The sequence below is a fragment of the Idiotropiscis lumnitzeri genome, chromosome 12, assembly GCF_059441095.1.
Source record: "Idiotropiscis lumnitzeri isolate Australia: NSW breed Sydney's pygmy pipehorse chromosome 12, RoL_Ilum_1.0, whole genome shotgun sequence".
In the NCBI taxonomy this organism is placed as follows: domain Eukaryota; kingdom Metazoa; phylum Chordata; class Actinopteri; order Syngnathiformes; family Syngnathidae; genus Idiotropiscis; species Idiotropiscis lumnitzeri.
This window is the reverse complement of record NC_142402.1, coordinates 1,282,800-1,299,798: the sequence shown is the minus strand read 5'-3', so window position 1 is coordinate 1,299,798 and position 16,999 is coordinate 1,282,800. Positions and strand designations below refer to the sequence as shown.

Here is a 16,999-nt window from a genome sequence, read left to right as displayed (position 1 = left end):
CTCTCTCTACCTCTATCTTTCTCGTACACACATAAATACACGCATGCGGCTTAAATGCATTTCTCATTTATTCGTCCAACTTACTGAAAAAAGTCAAGTGAGCAGCAGTGGTTTTACCAAACCAAATGTATTTTTGCAAGCATACAATCAATAATGAGGATAGGCAAGTCCACTTATCTAGTGTAGGCGTCGCGCTGCACATGTACGCGACATATTCTGTCTAGATGACCGGACGCATGGTCTGTACATATATTATTACTATTACTAGTATAGTAGGGCATACCGATGTGCATAAAACTGACTGATGAGAGCATGAGGTGTGACTAAGCTTTGAATGGGAGCTTGCAAGCTATTAGCACTCACCTCCTCGTTCTGGTGGCTCCGGTGACGATTCTCTACTGCTTTCACTCATGTCAGATATTCTTCTAACAAATTGGGGTCCAAAACCGGCTTGTATTCCTTGACTGCGCTGCGGAATCCGAGCGACATGTGGGTTGTTGAGGCAGGCGAAGCTGATGGCTGCTTGCTTTTACAAGGACAAAGTCTCATCCTCTCATCAAAAGCTACTCCATCCTAAGCTTTTTTTTTTATTTTATTTTTTTAAACACAAAAGCATACTTCAAGGGAAAATTGTACTTATTTTCTATCTCTACTGTGACATCTAGTATTCTCCAGTTTGCACGCTCTTCCATTGTATAACACTTCTCCAACTCTGCACCTCACACACACAAAGAAAAAAAAACAAAAAAAAAACAAAGACGTACAAGTACGTTTTGGGAAGGCAGGGCCTATGCTCGTAGGTAGTATGCTCGTAGGTTGTAATTAGGTCTTAAATGCATAAACATGTTATTTGCACTATTTCACACTACAGAGTACTGAGTTTAGAGATATACACAGTATTAGGTGTCAAAATGATAATTGTAATCGATTTAGCTTTGCTAAAGGACTATGCTTTTATTGACATGAGTTTACATTTACTTACAAATGTAAAACATTTTTGGGTTAAAAAAATGCATTTTCTTACTGAAGGTGTTAAGGATTTATTAAACGGAAAGCATTGATCAAATGAAACTAGAGGGACCGTAAAGACAATTGATTGTGTTGACTGGTTATAATTTTTATATTCATATATTACGGAGAGTAAAGGTGTTTAATTCCACAGATTTCATGAATTGCACTCACACTTGCAACACACACATCATTTTCATGACTCGCATTTACAGCGCACACATACTCTAGGCACAACAAATTCGATAAAGCACATTGGCCACATAGACAGTCGCGATACAGACAAAATGGGCACTGGAGGGGTCACGAGGACGGCATTGAAAAAAATACATTGTGAAAGACACGACAATTTGGGATCAGAGCACACACACATTTGCACACAGACAAAATTGCAGGAGGATACCGAACCTTGGGAAGGAAAAACCATGGAACAACCAGATGGGAAACAGCCTTGGGATAAACCATGGGACCAGACTAGAATCAACTTTCCACACGAAAACCAACCTGGGGATGACCTGCCCTTGCACGTGGCAAAGGCAGGGAGTGAGGACGACCGATGTCAACCTACATTACCCTTGTCTTAGAAACCTGGCTCGAGAAATCATATAAAATGTGAGAGTGGGCTGATAGAAAGCGTGATTTTTCCAAGTACAGTTCCTCTTGAGGATAAGAAAAAGCCGCCCGGATATATATCTTGTACTATTTCCTGAACTCAAGAGAATTTAAGAAACTATCGGAACAAAACTTGGATCAGTTGAGTTTTTATTTCTCTTGAATATAAAAAACGAACACACATTGAGTACGCATTGAGTACATTTAGTTAACTAAGGGTTGATTACCGAAGTAATTTGCATCTATTTGGCGACCAATTCCAACAATACACAGAATTAAACAAATACAAAATTATACTTGACGGCTACTAGAGTACGTTTTTACCTTAGCATTTTTAACAACTTGAAAAACCCCCACAAAACATATTTTCTGTCCTTGCATTTATACAATAATAGCTTTTATTGTTTTTAATAGTATAATGACTTTGTTTGTCGTGTATAAATGTCACTGTAGATTGAGAAGAAAAACGCAAATAAAATTGAAATTGCAATATCTGTCAAAAAATAAATAAATCGCAATACAATTTTCTCCAAAAATCAAATTTTGCCTGAGCGGTCACATCCATGCGTGAAAGGAAAGCAGGTTGGCCGTCTGGGTGGAGAATTCAAATAAAAAAAATACAGATGGAACAATAAATACATAGGTATGATTTGGCCGGAATGAATTCCCTTTGCACCACAGCTATTCAAGTTTAAATTGCCATCTCAACGCAAAGCATGGGTTTGTTGTACACATGCATGAATAAAATATGGTATAATTTGGAAAGCTTTCGAATTGCAATTAATTAGAATTAATAAAAAAACTGTGATTAACTCGATTAAAATTATATAAAATCATATACTTTGAACAGTTTGGTTTTACTTGCTTTTATTGCTGTACACTATCCTTGAGGGTTTTGGAAGGTGCTTGCAAATTGAATGGGCAATATATATGTATATATATGTATATATATATATATATATATATATATATATATATATATATATATTAGGGCTGTCAAAATTAAAGCGTTAACTCAGGTGATTAATCCAAATATTTTTAACTCAGTTAAATATTTTAACTCAATTAACTCAGTTTGATTTACTTCAAAAATAATTTGCATTCTTTGCCAATATTGTGCCATATTAACTGTACATCTTTAGCACGTCTCAGAACAAAACACCACTTTCAAGTTACCACTGGGCCATGCAAACCCACACTGCTGGAGTGTGCTGGTTGTGGGCAGTTTTGAAAAGAAAAATGCCTGTCAAGATTTCTCCATTTAGATCATAGAGAATCCAAGAAAGCTATTAAAACAGTCTTTGAATTAAATGTACTTCATATTTGGTGATTTTGCATCAATTCCAAGATATTATTCAAGTAAATATCTGTTACAAGCTAAGCAAAAAAAAGGAGTTAAAAAACGTGATTAATCACAATTAATCATGGAATTTTTTTGTGATTAATTAGTCAAAAAAATTAATTACTTGGCATATATATATCATCCCATCCATCATCTGTACCGCTTCTCCTCACTAGGGTCGCGGGGTGCTGGAGCCTATCCCAGCTATCTTTGGGCAGTAGGCGGGGGACACCCTGAACTGGTTGCCAGCCAATTGCAGGGCACACAGAGACGAACAACCATCCGCACTCACACTCATACCTAGGGGCAATTTACAGTGTTCAATCGGCCTGCCATGCATGTTTTTGGAATGTGGGAGGAAACCGGGGTACCCGGAGGAAACCCACGCAGGCACGGGGAGAACATGCAAACTCCACACAGGATGGCCGGAGCTGGGATTGAACCCACGCCCGATGCTGTCTCTCACTGTGAGGCCAACCAGTCGGCTATATATATATATATATATATATATATTGTTAAAAAGGTCAGGTTGTTTTGTAGTATGCCGTTGTAGCACCCTCTGGTGGCTCGCCTGTTCATACAATTGAATTTAGATGGGCATGTTTTTAGCCACCTATTTTAGGACCCACGAAAAGTAACAGACAAGGGATGTACAGTCATTCTCTCCGAAGCCATCCAACCACAAGGTGTGCGTGCATTAGCATGTAAGTGACTCAACATAAAATATCCTTTTTTGTGGGAACGCGATTTGTTTGTGGGCATTTCAGTTAATGTTGCTTGTGCTGTTTTGTTGATTTGTTATGGTTATGACTACGGCAAATTAGTATTGTGTTGATGAGGCTTTCCATTGTATCCGCTCATGTTTTCTTTTTATTTGTTCTACAGAAACCACACACACATCCATATCGAAACAAATTAAAGATTACATGGACCAAACTGGTTTGATTATTCCTCATCTGGACAATATTGTGTTCTAACTGGACATACTGCAGCAGTTATCAACTCCTGAAAATCAGTCCTACAAGCAAATATTTTACATATATATATATATATATATATATACAACAATACGTGTATCTTTATAGAATAGTTTCATACAGCGGTTACGTTTCGGTGCGCACTGACTCAAACAATACGCAAAGTTTTATGACAATGAGGAGTAGCGCTGTCTACTCCGCCTTTTTATATGCTGGATTAGTGAGCGCAGACCCATTCCCTGTACATTACTGTACATTCATTTTGGTCGAAGCTGCATGGGAAGCTCGCTAGCGGTTGCAACATGGCTACAAGCATACCTGAAGTGGAAGAAGCTCCACCAAACTTCACGTCTAGCGTTTGGAAGTAATTTTTTTTCTTGTTTAGTATGCATTAGATGGAAAGAGTGTTGTGGACTACAACTTCAACAGTATGTCGCAAGTGTCACACAATGCTAACTACGTTGGTGGACGTACAACAAACATATACCCCATCACTTCAATGTGAAAATGAGTGGAACGTTATAAGGTTCCTGCGCGGACCTATTTCACCAATACTGCAATTCCTGATTTGGACAACAAGACGAGAGTCAAATTAGCAACGGCTTTGTCAGCAGCCCCCCTGTGCTATCAGACCGTTACGGCACGTTACATCACTGCCGAGTGGGACATATAATGCAACGTTATTAAGACACGGCTTCTCGAAAGTTGCACGACCGATGATTTAACCAGAAGTCTGAAAGAAGTTTCAGAGGATGGAAATTAGTGCGCCCAAACGCAACTATACCTGTTTTATTTTATTTATTTATTTATTTTTAAATATTTTGGAGGTGTACAATACATTTCAATACATCTTTATTTGTTTTCAAAGTACAGTGGTTTAAAAAAATATTTAAGGGATGAAGTGTTTATTTTCTGCCTCTATTATATATATGATATATGAAAATACAGTCAAGCACCCAAGATGATACACTACTGTATTTGGATGAGTTTTGTGTTACAATGATTCAAATTTTAAAAACAATGATGTTTCAAATAATACACTATTAAGAAAGATAATTGTATACTCGACTGACAAAGATGCAGTACAGAAAAATATTTTAATTCTATATGAAAAATAAATAGATAAATGTTCTAATAAATATTTTAGTTTTTTTTTTTACATACCATATATAGCGTATATCTTTAAGTTTAAGGTACTGTTAAGTAAGTTAATGGTGCTGAATATATACCTCACAAGATAGGTATAGTCAAACATTTATTTTCTAAGGAGCTGTTTATTTGTCAAAAATGCTGTAATCTGTTGCTTAGAATGCCCCACAGAAGACGGGTCATTTCTGAGATAATTTATTTTGTATTCGTACAATATTCTTATTTGTTTTCATGGTGCTGTTTTTTTTAACGTTGCTAAGTATGCGCAGCAGAAAATGAGTACGGTATTGCAAAAATAGATTTGATTAAATGTAAAATGTTTACTTTTGAGTTTAAACAAATGCTTTATGCAAGTAGCTTCAATAAACTATAAATAAATAAAAATGTTTTAAAAAATTTGAAACGTGAAACTAATGTATCGAACCGAACCGACCCGTTAATTTTGTGTATTGTTAAAAAAAAAAAAAAAATATATATATATATATATATATATACATATATACGTATATATACATATACATATATATATACGTATATATAAATATATATATATACATATATATATATATTTTTTTTTTTTTTTTTTTACAAACCTATTTCTCTTCCAGGAAAGAACATTATTGGTGGCAATTGGGAATTTGCTCTGAATCCTGTTATAGATCGTTCAACTGGAATTGACCAAATTTATCAAGAATCCAGAATAATTTTGCATGATATGATAAAGGAGTTACAGTTGGTAGATATTTATCAGCACTTAGATCCCACTGTCATAGAATACTCTTGTCATTCCAAAACATTTATACGTATTTTTGCATAGATTACTTTTTGATCTCAGCAGGTCTTTTTATCTAACATAGCAGAGTGTTCATATGACAGTATTACAATCACAGACCAAGCTCCATGCAATATAAAGTATACTCATAGAGATTTAGTGGTGGACCCTCCTTGATGCTGCCTACACCAAAGATGGCTCAAAGATGAAGCTTTTGTAAGTTATGTACGGAGTAAGATAAATGAATATTTCAGTATAAATACAACCCAAACCTCAGCTAATATTAAATGGGATGCTTTTAAGGCTTTTGTCCGGGGTCATATTATCTCTTACTACTCCTCAAAATCTAAGGAATGACGCACGCAAAGACTACAACTGGAAGAAAAAATAAAAGAGCTGGAGGGGCAGCTATTCAAAGAATACAAATCTTTATTGGAAAAAGAATTGATGCGGTTGAAAGCACAGTGTAGTAAGGAATCAGCAGAACGGGCAGCTTCAGATATATTACGGCTAAAGCAATCTTTTTACGAACAAGGTTGAAAAGGCTGGAAAGATTTTAGCTTGGCAAATCAAACAACTTGAAATAAGAAAAAATATTACATCAATCATAGATGCAAAAGGTGAAACAATAAAGGATCCTACGGAGATAGAGAGTTTCAAAATTACTATGAGAAATTTTATGACTCTCAGAGCCTCCCAGATGGAAATACACAATATTTTTTCCTTGATAAAATAAATATACAGAGAATCTCAGTTGAAACTAGTCATCAATTGCATAGGGAGATCAGCAAAGAGGAAATCGTTAAAGTAATTGATCGTATGAACACCGGCAAAAAAGTGGGTCCTGATGGTTTTCCAACTGACTTCTGCAAGGTATTTAAAGACAAGCTAGTAAAACCAATAATGGAAATGCTACGTGAAGCTTTTATAAAGATAAAGATCAGAATCAAAATTAGAATCAGAAATCCCTTTATTGTCATCATACAGTGTGCAACGAGATTAGAGAGCTCCCCTCTCCAGTGCAATACAACAATAATTTAATTAAATATATAAATTAGATTAATTAAATATTAAATAATGAAATGGAAAATAAATACAAAATTGGGTAGTTAAAACCACATTATGTCACTGTTCTGCAAGGTAAGGGTGGTTGTGTGTGTGTGTGTGGGGGGGGGGGGGGGGGGGGCGTGTGCGTGCGTGCGTGGGGGTGTGTGTGTGTGCGTGTGAGAGTTCAGCATGGAAATGGCTCTCCGACAGAAACTGTTTTTCAGTCTATTAGTCCTTGATTTGATGCACCTGTAGAGCCTGCCAGAGGGCAACAGGTTGAACAGGTGTGAGTTCGGGTGATTATTGTCTTTGATGATATTGAGAGCTCTGCTGAAGCACCGGGTGGCGTAGGCTAAAGTACAGTAGTAGTGTGTATAGTATCCTAGGACTCCCCAATTGCACTAATGCCCACCCGTTTGTAGGCCTGAACCAATGTTTTTGTTAAAAAGTCTGACAGCAGCCGGCAGGAAGGAGTGGCGAAATCTCTCCTTCACACAGCGAGGGTGTAACTGTCTATCACTGAAGGAGCTGTGAAGTGCTCTAAGAGTGTCATCGAGTGGGTGGGCTGGGTTGTCCTGTATTGATGACAGTTTTGCCGTCATCCTCCTGCCCCCCACTGAGTCCACATATGAATGGCATCCTTCCTAGAGCAACGACCTCTGCCCTGATTGTATTATTGCCTAAGCCAGGAAAGCCTAATAACAAATGTGGCAACATGAGGCCAATTAGTTTGTTAAACTCAGACTTAAAGACACTTTGCAAACTTTTTGCAACACGTTAACAAGATATTCTTCAATCAACTAATTATTGGGATCAAAATGGCTTTATTCTGGGTCGAGGGTTCTCAACATTGTTTAAGGTTGGGATAATACTAGAGATATGGCCCTCCTCTCTCTAGATGCTGAAAAAGCATTTGATAGGGTGGAGTGCTCATACCTTTTCGATGTGTTGACACGTGGTTTTGGACCTATATTTTGGAAATGGGTGCAATTACTATCTACACATCCAACCGCAGAGATTTTAACAAACAAAAATGTGTCTCAACCTATTGTAGTTAGACGTGGATGCCGCCAAGGATGTCCTTTATCCCCTTTGATCTTCACGTTAGCGATGGAGCCTTTCGCTATAGCCGTGAGATCACATTTGGATATAACAGGAATCACAATTGGTCAGGAGCAACATAGACTTTCCCTATATGCTGATGATGTAATATTATTTCATTCACGATTAAGTTTGCATATTCCTGCTCTGATGAAATTAATTGATGAGTTTGGATATGTTTCAGGGTATGTAGTTAATAGATTAAAGTCATCTATTATTGCTGAACAAGGAAGAGAGGGAGAACCCACCTATAGTTGTTTCGCAATTCAATTCGGTTTCCAAATTAATTTACCTGGGTATACAAGTTTTCCAAATTTAGATTTGATTGTTAAACATAATTATGAATCGCTCACTGAAGTAATCACAAGTTGTTTTAATAGATGGATGCTCCTTCCTATGTCTGTGATTGGTAGAATTAATATTGACAAGATGAATATACTGCCGAAGATATACGTATTTTGTAATATCCCCTTGTTACCACCTGCTGATTGGTTTAAGAAATTTAAAAAGCTTCTAATTCAATTCCTATGGGCAAATAAGAATCCTCGAATTAGGCTATCCCTTCTTCATTTACCTGATAGTGAAAGAGGTCTGAGGTGCCCAAATGTGGTATGGTACGACTGGGCAGCTCAACTCAGCTCAATAAGGTACTATTTTGGTGTGAAAGAGTTCCCTCAGTGGAGGGAGATGAAAAGTACTGCCTTAGTCCCTTCTTTACCCCTTTTCTTGTTTTCTGACAAAGAAACTAATTTAGTCAAGAAAACATGTAATGCAATAGTTAGAAACATGGTAAAGGTGTGGTCCAATATTTAAAAATATATAAAAGAACTTATTGTTTTATCACAATTCACCCCTATTTGGGGAAATCAGGATTTCGGTCCGGGGAGAGCTGATGTGGTGTTTAGGCAGTGGGCTCTGAAGGCTCTGGAGAAAATTCAAGATTTATATACATTAGACTCAGACTATTTACTGTCATTTGATACTTTAATGACTAAATACGATATACATAGCCAATATTTTTTCAAGTGCTAGCAGCTTCGGTATTATATTGTAACAAAACAAAACCACTTAACAAAACCTATCAAGAACTGAGGAGTGAAAATAAATGTAAAAATTTGATATTGCAGAAATTTACAAGCTAATACTATCAAACTCCTCAGATAACTCAATTTTGAAATGAGAAGATTGGAAGATAGATCTTGAATTAAATTAATCATTGGAAGAATGGGAATTAGTTTGTAAAAATAGCCCATAGGCAGACTATCAACTCTTGGCTTAGGTTGTTACAGTATAAATGGATTATGCGTATTCATATTACACCTGTAAAGCTAAACCGATATAAGGCAAACATTCCAGACATATGTATAAAATGTGGGAAAGGAAAGGGTACTCTCCTCCATTGTATCTGGGAATGTAGGGAAATCAACCATTTTTGGATGGATGTGAAACATGTAGTACAAGTTGTTATTTCTAAGGATTTACCACTGGAACCTTCATTCATGATTTTGGGACTATGTCCTGAGTACACAAGATTTACAAAGAGTGAACAAATTCTCATTGATATTTGTTTATTATAAGCTGATAAGACTGATTGCGATGCATTGGAGAAAACGTAAGGAGATCAAACCTCGTACAATGGACTAAACAAATGTTGGCGACACTTCCATAGGAGCACATCACTTATCTCCTCAAAGGGAAAAGGTACCTGTTTGATAGAATATGGAGACCATTCACATGTTATGTTCAGGATATAGAGTTGTCTGATAATGACGAGGTGAATGCTTACGATTTTTTTTTCCCCTTTTTCTCTTTTCTATATTGTCATATTTGAGAATTTGATCTGTTTGAATGGGGTGGAAAAGGCTCTGTGTAATAGTGTGTCATTATTTGTTTTGCTAATATTGTACTATGTGTCTGAGAGGGTGTTTTTTTTCTGTTAAATGTTTGTGTGTGTTTTTTTGGATTCTAAAGTAAAATAAATAGGGCTGTCAAAATTAAAGCTTTAACTCAGGTGATTAATCCAAATTTTTTTAACACAGTTAAAAATTTTAATTGTAACTCAGTTTTATTTACTTCAAAAATAATTTGCATACTTTTCAAATATTGTGCCATATTAGCTGCACATCCTTAGCAAGTCTCAGAACAAAACACTGTGTTCAAGTTACCACTGGGCCTTGCAAACTAACACTGCTGGAGTGTGGCGCTCGTGGGCGGTTTTGAGAAATGTTGCGGAGAAAAATGCCTGTTAAGATGTCTCCATTTAGATCGTATTTAAGAATCAAAGAAAGCTATTAAAACAGTCCTTGAATTAAATATATGTCATGTTTGGTGATTTTGCATCAATTCCAAGATATTATTCAAGTAAATATCTGCAACAAGCTTTGCAAAAAATTGTAGTTGAAAAATGTGATTAATCGCGATTATTCATTGAATTTCTTGTAATTAATTAGTTTAAAAAAATTAATCACTTGTCAGCACTAAAAATAAACAAATATAATGTAGGAAAAAATTTGAATATTCTTGAATATGACCTGATCAAAACAAGAATTTACTGTAGTACAGATAATGGATGGATAGATGTAGATCAATTCCAATCACAGGGCAGGCTGTGTAAATAAGGTGGCAAAAATCCCCTGTAAACTCATGACATTCTTATTCCTGCGACTGTTTCACAGTTTCATATTCCTTCACTGTTTTCATCTACCTCCCAGTTTCTTGGCGCTGATCTCAGTGCTTCCACTATATTGTTTTGATATGCTACTATTGCATAAATCACACAAATAGGAAGGAAAATAGCTATTAAAATGATCAATTTATGGTTTTATGAATCAATATTGAGTGATGAAAAGGACAATCCGATTCAATATATGAATAATTTAAACCAAGCCATTTTGATCATCCTGAAAGAAGGATTCCCTCCATTTGCGACCCTTTCTCAAGGTTTTTTTTCCCCTTCTTTTCCTTGCCCTCCATGAGGGTAAAGATCAGGGCATGTTGTTAATATGTGTCAACTGTGGGTTTAGAAGCCCTTTGAAACTTTTTTGCAATTAAGGGCTAAATAAATAAATTTGACTTGACAAGAAGATACATTCAGAGCTGCCCCTCCCTACAGGCCGATTATGCCCTGTGTGTGACCCTGTCCTCTGTGGGAGCCCCATTTCATTCAAGGAGATGCATGGCGATCGACGACATCCGACCAGTGAGAGGAAACTCAATGTACTATTACTTGATATCCAAAATTCCGTCTGCAAATGTCCTCCCATCAGGTTTAAAGGAATCATGAATAAACCGTGTCAGATGGTTCTAAAGTGTGGGGAAAAAACTTAACAGTTTATATTCTCATTGCTTCCAAATAAAATGAGTAAAAATATCCAAGACTAATTCTTGAGAATTGCACAAGTAAAAAATTAAAACTCTGACAAAATGTAACTGTGACAGGACAACCAAAATGATATTTCATCACACTATTGCTTAATACTCTTTACTCGACGTGGCACAACAAAGTGTGTCGTCCGCCACGCCTTCATGACAGGAGGTCGGCAATGCACTCGAAAACAACGGTAATTGATGGACTGCCTGCTGCTGCAACTCGCCGCCTCTGTTGCCGCAGAGTTCTGCGTCCACTTTACAGAGCATCATCTGCAGGCGGTTTACAAAGTGTCTTCGGCGTAAACCTTACGGGTCAACCCAAAATATTTACGAACAAGATGTCCACGGCAGCACCATTTTTTGAAAAACTGCATTATGATTAATATTGCTTTTCTCACAAATGAGTTAAGCAATAAAATCCACCCATTTTGGTCCATCTCGGGGTGGCCATTTTGACACTTGCTGTCAACTGAAATTGGCATCACAGTTGCTTATATGGGCACTTTTCCCTATTTTGAAGGTCCATCCTTCGTCTTTAGACTTTTGTCCTTCTTTTTCTTCTTTTCCTTTCGGCCTTTCCCTTCAGGGGTCGCCACGGCGAATCAGTTGCCTCCATCTAACCCAGTCCTCTGCATCCTCTGCTCTCACCCCAACAACTTTCATGTCCTCTTTAACTACATTCATAAACCTCTTTGGTTTTCCTCTAGACCTCTTGCCTGGCACTTGGAAACTCAGCATCCTTCTGCCAATATATTCACTATCTCTTCTCTAGGCATGTCCAAACCACCTCAGTCTGGCCTCTCTGACTTTATCTACAAAGCCTCGAACATGTGCTGTCCCTCTGACGTACTCATTCCTTATCCTATCTATTTTGGTTACTCCCAAAGAGAACCTCAGCATCTTCATCTCTGCCACGTCCAGGTCTGCCTCCTGTCTTTTCTTCAGTGGCACTGTCTCCAGAACAGACAGCATCGCTGGTCTCACCACAGTTCTATATATCTTTCATTTCATTTTAGCTGAAACTCTTCTATCACACATCACACCTGATACTTTTCTCCACCCATTCCAGCCAGCCTGCACACGCTTCTACACTTCTTTTCCACACGCTCCATTGCTCTGGACTGTTGACCCTAGATACTTATACTCCTCCACCTTCTTGGTCTCCTCTCCCTGTAGGCTCACTCTTCCTCTTGGGTCCCTCTCATTTACACACAGATACGCCATCTTGCTACGGCCAATCTTCATTCCCCTCCTTTCCAGAGCAAACCTCCAGGCCTCCAGCGTCTCCTTCACCTGTTCCCTGCTCTCACTACATATCACAATGTCATCTGCAAACATCATGGTCCATGGAAATTCCTGTCTAACCTCGTCTGTCAGACTGTCCATGATAATAGCGAACAAGAAGGGCCTCAAAGCTGATCCCTGATATAGTCCCACCTCCACATTGAACTCCTCCATCACACCTACAGCACACCTCACCACTGGCTTACAGTCGTCATACATGTCCTGCACCACTTGAACATACTTCTCTGCTACTCCAGACTTCCTCATACAGAACCACAGTTCCTCTGTGGGCACTCTGTCGTAAGCTTTCTCCAACTCTACAAAGACACAATGCAGCTCCTTTTGACCTTCTCTGTACTTCTCTATCAGCATCCTCAAACCAAATATTGTATCTGTTGTACTCTTTTTTGCCATAAAACCATACTGCTGCTCACAGATGTTCACCTCTGCCCTCAGTCTAGATTCCACCACTCTTTCCCCACCGCTTCATTGTGTGGCTCATCTGCTTTATGCCTCTGTAGTTTGCACAGCTCTGCACATCTCCCTTGTAATTAAAAATGAGCACCAGCACACTTCTCCTCCATTCCTCGGGCATCTTCTCACTTTCCAATATCCAGTTGAACAACCCAGTCAGAAATTCTACTGCTATCTCTCCTAGACACTTCCATACATCCACGGGTATATCATCAGGGCCAAGTGTTTTTCCGCTCTTCATCCTCTTCAATGCTCTTCTCACTTCATCCTTCCTGGTCCACAGCAGTCGCCTCTTCTTCTCTTTGTTCTCTCTCATTTTCCTCATTCATCAACTCTTCAAAGTAGTCTTTCCATCTTCCCATAACACTACTGGCATCCGTCAACACACTTCCATCCCTATCCTTTATGACCCTAACCTGCTGCATGTCCTTCCCATCTTTGTCTTTCTGCCTTGCCAACCTGGATAGATCGGTCTCGCCCTCCCTCTGTCCAACCTCGCAGACAAGTCATTGTAAGCCCCTTGTTTGGCCTTTGCCACTTCCACTTTCACCTTGTATGTCCCTGTATTCCTGTCTACTTTCTTCAGTCCTCTCACTGTCCCACTTCTTCTTAGCTAACCTCTTTCTCTGGATCCATTTCTGCACCTCCTCATTCCACCACCAAGTCTCCTTATCTCCTTTCCTCCCAGATGACACACCCAGGACTTTCCTACTTGTCTCCCTGATCACATTTGCTGTAGTGGTCCAGTCATTTGGGAGATCCTCCTGACCATCAAGAGCCCGTCTCAACTCCTACAACATTCATTGTCATACAACACTCTTTGAACCCTTTCAACTTCCACCATTTTGTCCTCTGCTCTACTTTTGCCCTTTGTTGTTTTCACCACCACAGTCATCAGACACTACCATCCTATGCTGTCTGACGACACACTCACCTACCACTACTTTGCAGTCGCTGATCTCCTTCAGATTACACCATCTACATAAGACGTAGTCTACCTGTGTAGACTCTTACCTCCACTCTTGTAGGTCACCCGAAGTTCCTGCCTCTTTTGGGAAAAAAGTATTCACAAAAGCCATTTCCATCCTTTTTGCAAAGTCAACCACCATCTGTCCTTTGCGTTCCTCTCCTGGATACCAGACCTGCCCATCACCTCCTCATCACCACTGTTTCCTGCCCCAACATGTCCATTGAGGTCTGCTCCAATGACAACTCTCTCATTTCTAGGGGTGCTCTCAATCATTTCATCAAGGTCCAACCAAAAGTTCTCCTTCTCCTCCAGCTCGCAACCTACCTGTGGCGCATACCCACTAACAACATTGATCATCACACCTTCGATTCCTAGCTTCAGGCTCATCATTCTATCTGACACTCTTTTTACTTCCAGCACGTTCCTAACAAACTCCTCTTTCACAATAACTCCTATTCCATTTCTCTTCCCATCTATACCGTGATAGAACAACTTGAACCCTGCTCCTAAACTTCTAACTTTGCTCCCTTTCCACCTGGTCTCCTGAATACATAGTATGTCCACTTTCCTCCTCTGCATCATGTCAACCAGCTCTCTAGCTTTCCCCGTCATAGTTCCCACATTCAAAGTCCCTACTCTCAGTCTCAGACTCTTTGTGTTCCTCTTCTCTTTATTCCTTTGAACACATCTTCCTCCTCTCCTTCTTAGACCAACAGTAGTCCAATTTCCACCAGCGCCCTGTAGGTCAGCAGCACCGGTGGCGGTCGTTGTTAACCCGTGATTGATTGAGTGCTTAGCATGTTTGATTTGGACAAAGTTTTACGTCGGATGCCCTTCCTGACAAAACCCTCTGTATTTATCCGGGCTTGGGACCGGCATAAGAAGACACTGGCTTTCGTCCTGATTCATTAAAATAATCACCCTCCGTCACCATCCTTTTAAAACACTTCTGTAATTGCATTTTACCTTCACCCCCCCAGTCCCCGAAAAAAAAAAAAAAAAAAAAACGTGCATGCATGAATAAAGGCAAACAGCCAAGGCTTCAAAATTCATAAACATCACTCAAAACACATTAGATGGCTAATTTCCTATTTGCATCCATTTTCCGTAATTTCCAGACTTCAAAAGACACCTGATTAAAAGCCGTAATAACTCAATTTAGTAATAAAATGGATTTGTACATACTTTTGCTTCTTTGGACACAAAACAGCATTTTAAATGGTATCATTTAAAATCCCTGGTGCCGTAAAGCATGCTGGAAGCGAATCATATTCAAAGGTTAATCAGACTCTTGCGGTCACACGATGCAAATTCACAGATGATCTCAGACCGGGGTCGCACGACAGAGATGGCTGCACAGATGATCTCAGACCGGGGTCGCACTGGCGGTATTTATTGCTTAAAATACTTATTTTCTCTCTCCCTCTCCCTCCCTCCCTGGAGAGAGGGAGGGAAACTGGCATCAGTATCTGTGGATCCCTAATCAATCCACCAGAGTTATTGTTGAGATAACTTTTCAGGTGAGACTATGTAACGTTTATTAGTTAAATCTATGTTTTCAATGTAATCAATCAATGTTTGGCATCTCTCTTAAATCCTAGGTTATCAGGGCATTTATAATACATGTGTGTGTGTTCAAACCTCAAACAGATGTTGATGGGATAGGTTATTTCTGGGATTGAGTTCAAATATAAGCACATGGTTGACTCCTGCTTGCCTCCATCCATAGGTGTTAATACCTAGAACATAAGAGATATGAAAATACATATGAGAAGACTCAAGGATAGAGCTATTGATGTAGCTTACTATCATTTGTAATAAAATCATTTTTTTAAGAACAGAGCAATTATCCATCCATCCATCTTCTATACCGCTTCTCCTCACTAGGGTCGCGGGGGGTGCTGGAGCCTATCCCAGCTAACTTCGGGCAGGAGGCCGAGGGGACACCCTGAACTGGTTGCCAGCCAATCGCAGGGCACACAGGGACGAACAACCATCCGCGCTCACACTCATACCTAGGGGCAATTTAGAGTGTTCAATCAACCTACCATGCATGTTTTTTGGAATGTGGGAGGAAACCGGAGTACCCGGAGGAAACCCACGCAGGCACGGGGAGAACATGCAAACTCCACACAGGATGGCCGGAGCCGGGATTGAAGCCACGCCCGACGCGGTCTCTGTCACGATCCGTGTCTGTCATGCCATGTGCTTTTGTTTTGACAGCTGTGGGGGCGTCCCCCCAGCGATCGTCTCGAGCCAGGCCGTCAGCAGCTGCGGGACGCGCCCACCAGCTCCACACCGGACTCCTATCCACTCACTGATTGCACACACTATTTAAGACACTTACACTGACTCCCCAGCGTCGGATCGTTATCCCACATCGCTCACGTTCATGTCCCATGCTCTTGATCGCACTCTTGTTAATAGTTCTCTTGCTACTGCGTGTTTTGAGTTGTTTTTCCCGCCAGCTACTGCTCGGTGCGTTTTCTGTTCTTTGCTTCCCGATTGGAATCCTCTTACCCTTGTGCGGTAAGCTATTTGCGTTTTGGTTTCTTTCCCTTGCCTTTTGCAAGCGCTTTTCGTTCCTCCTTACTGCCTTGCTCCCTGGTGTGATTTTCCGCCAGCGCCCTTGTTTATCCCTCGTTCGATAGTTAAGTTCCATAGTCGCTATAGCCGATAGCCCCGGTTGATTCACGATTGCATATTGGAGATTGTCTATTTGATTATTAATAAATATCTTTGTATAACCCATTTTCCCGTGTCTGCGCTTGGAGAGTCCTGCTCAATCCACCAGCACTGCTGGTGGATCATAACAGAACGATCCGACCATGGACTCTGCGGACACGGAGAAAATTCTCGAAGCGCTGGCCAGCCAAGGACGTCTGGTGGGGCAA

General features: G+C 39.5%; 1 protein-coding gene, 1 long non-coding RNA gene and 1 pseudogene across 7 annotated transcripts in view; 1 reads left to right on the top strand and 2 right to left on the bottom strand.

Annotated features, from left to right (window-relative positions):
• Window positions 1-16,999, bottom strand: part of LOC148325142 (solute carrier family 53 member 1-like) — a 280,462-nt gene that overhangs the window by 66,096 nt on the left and 197,367 nt on the right. For all 6 annotated transcript variants that reach the window (XM_088311143.1, XM_088311148.1, XM_088311147.1 and 3 more), the window contains one exon: window positions 15,747-15,844. In XM_088311143.1, coding sequence (XP_088167269.1) covers window positions 15,747-15,844 — 98 coding nt within the window. The remainder of the gene's footprint in view (window positions 1-15,746; window positions 15,845-16,999) is intronic.
• LOC148325147 (uncharacterized) overlaps window positions 3,608-16,999 on the top strand; it is a 53,585-nt gene continuing 40,193 nt past the window's right edge. The window contains exon 1 of the long non-coding RNA XR_015846153.1: window positions 3,608-3,666. This is a non-coding gene — a long non-coding RNA (uncharacterized LOC148325147). The remainder of the gene's footprint in view (window positions 3,667-16,999) is intronic.
• On the bottom strand, window positions 13,119-14,717 carry LOC148325148 (uncharacterized; annotated as a pseudogene).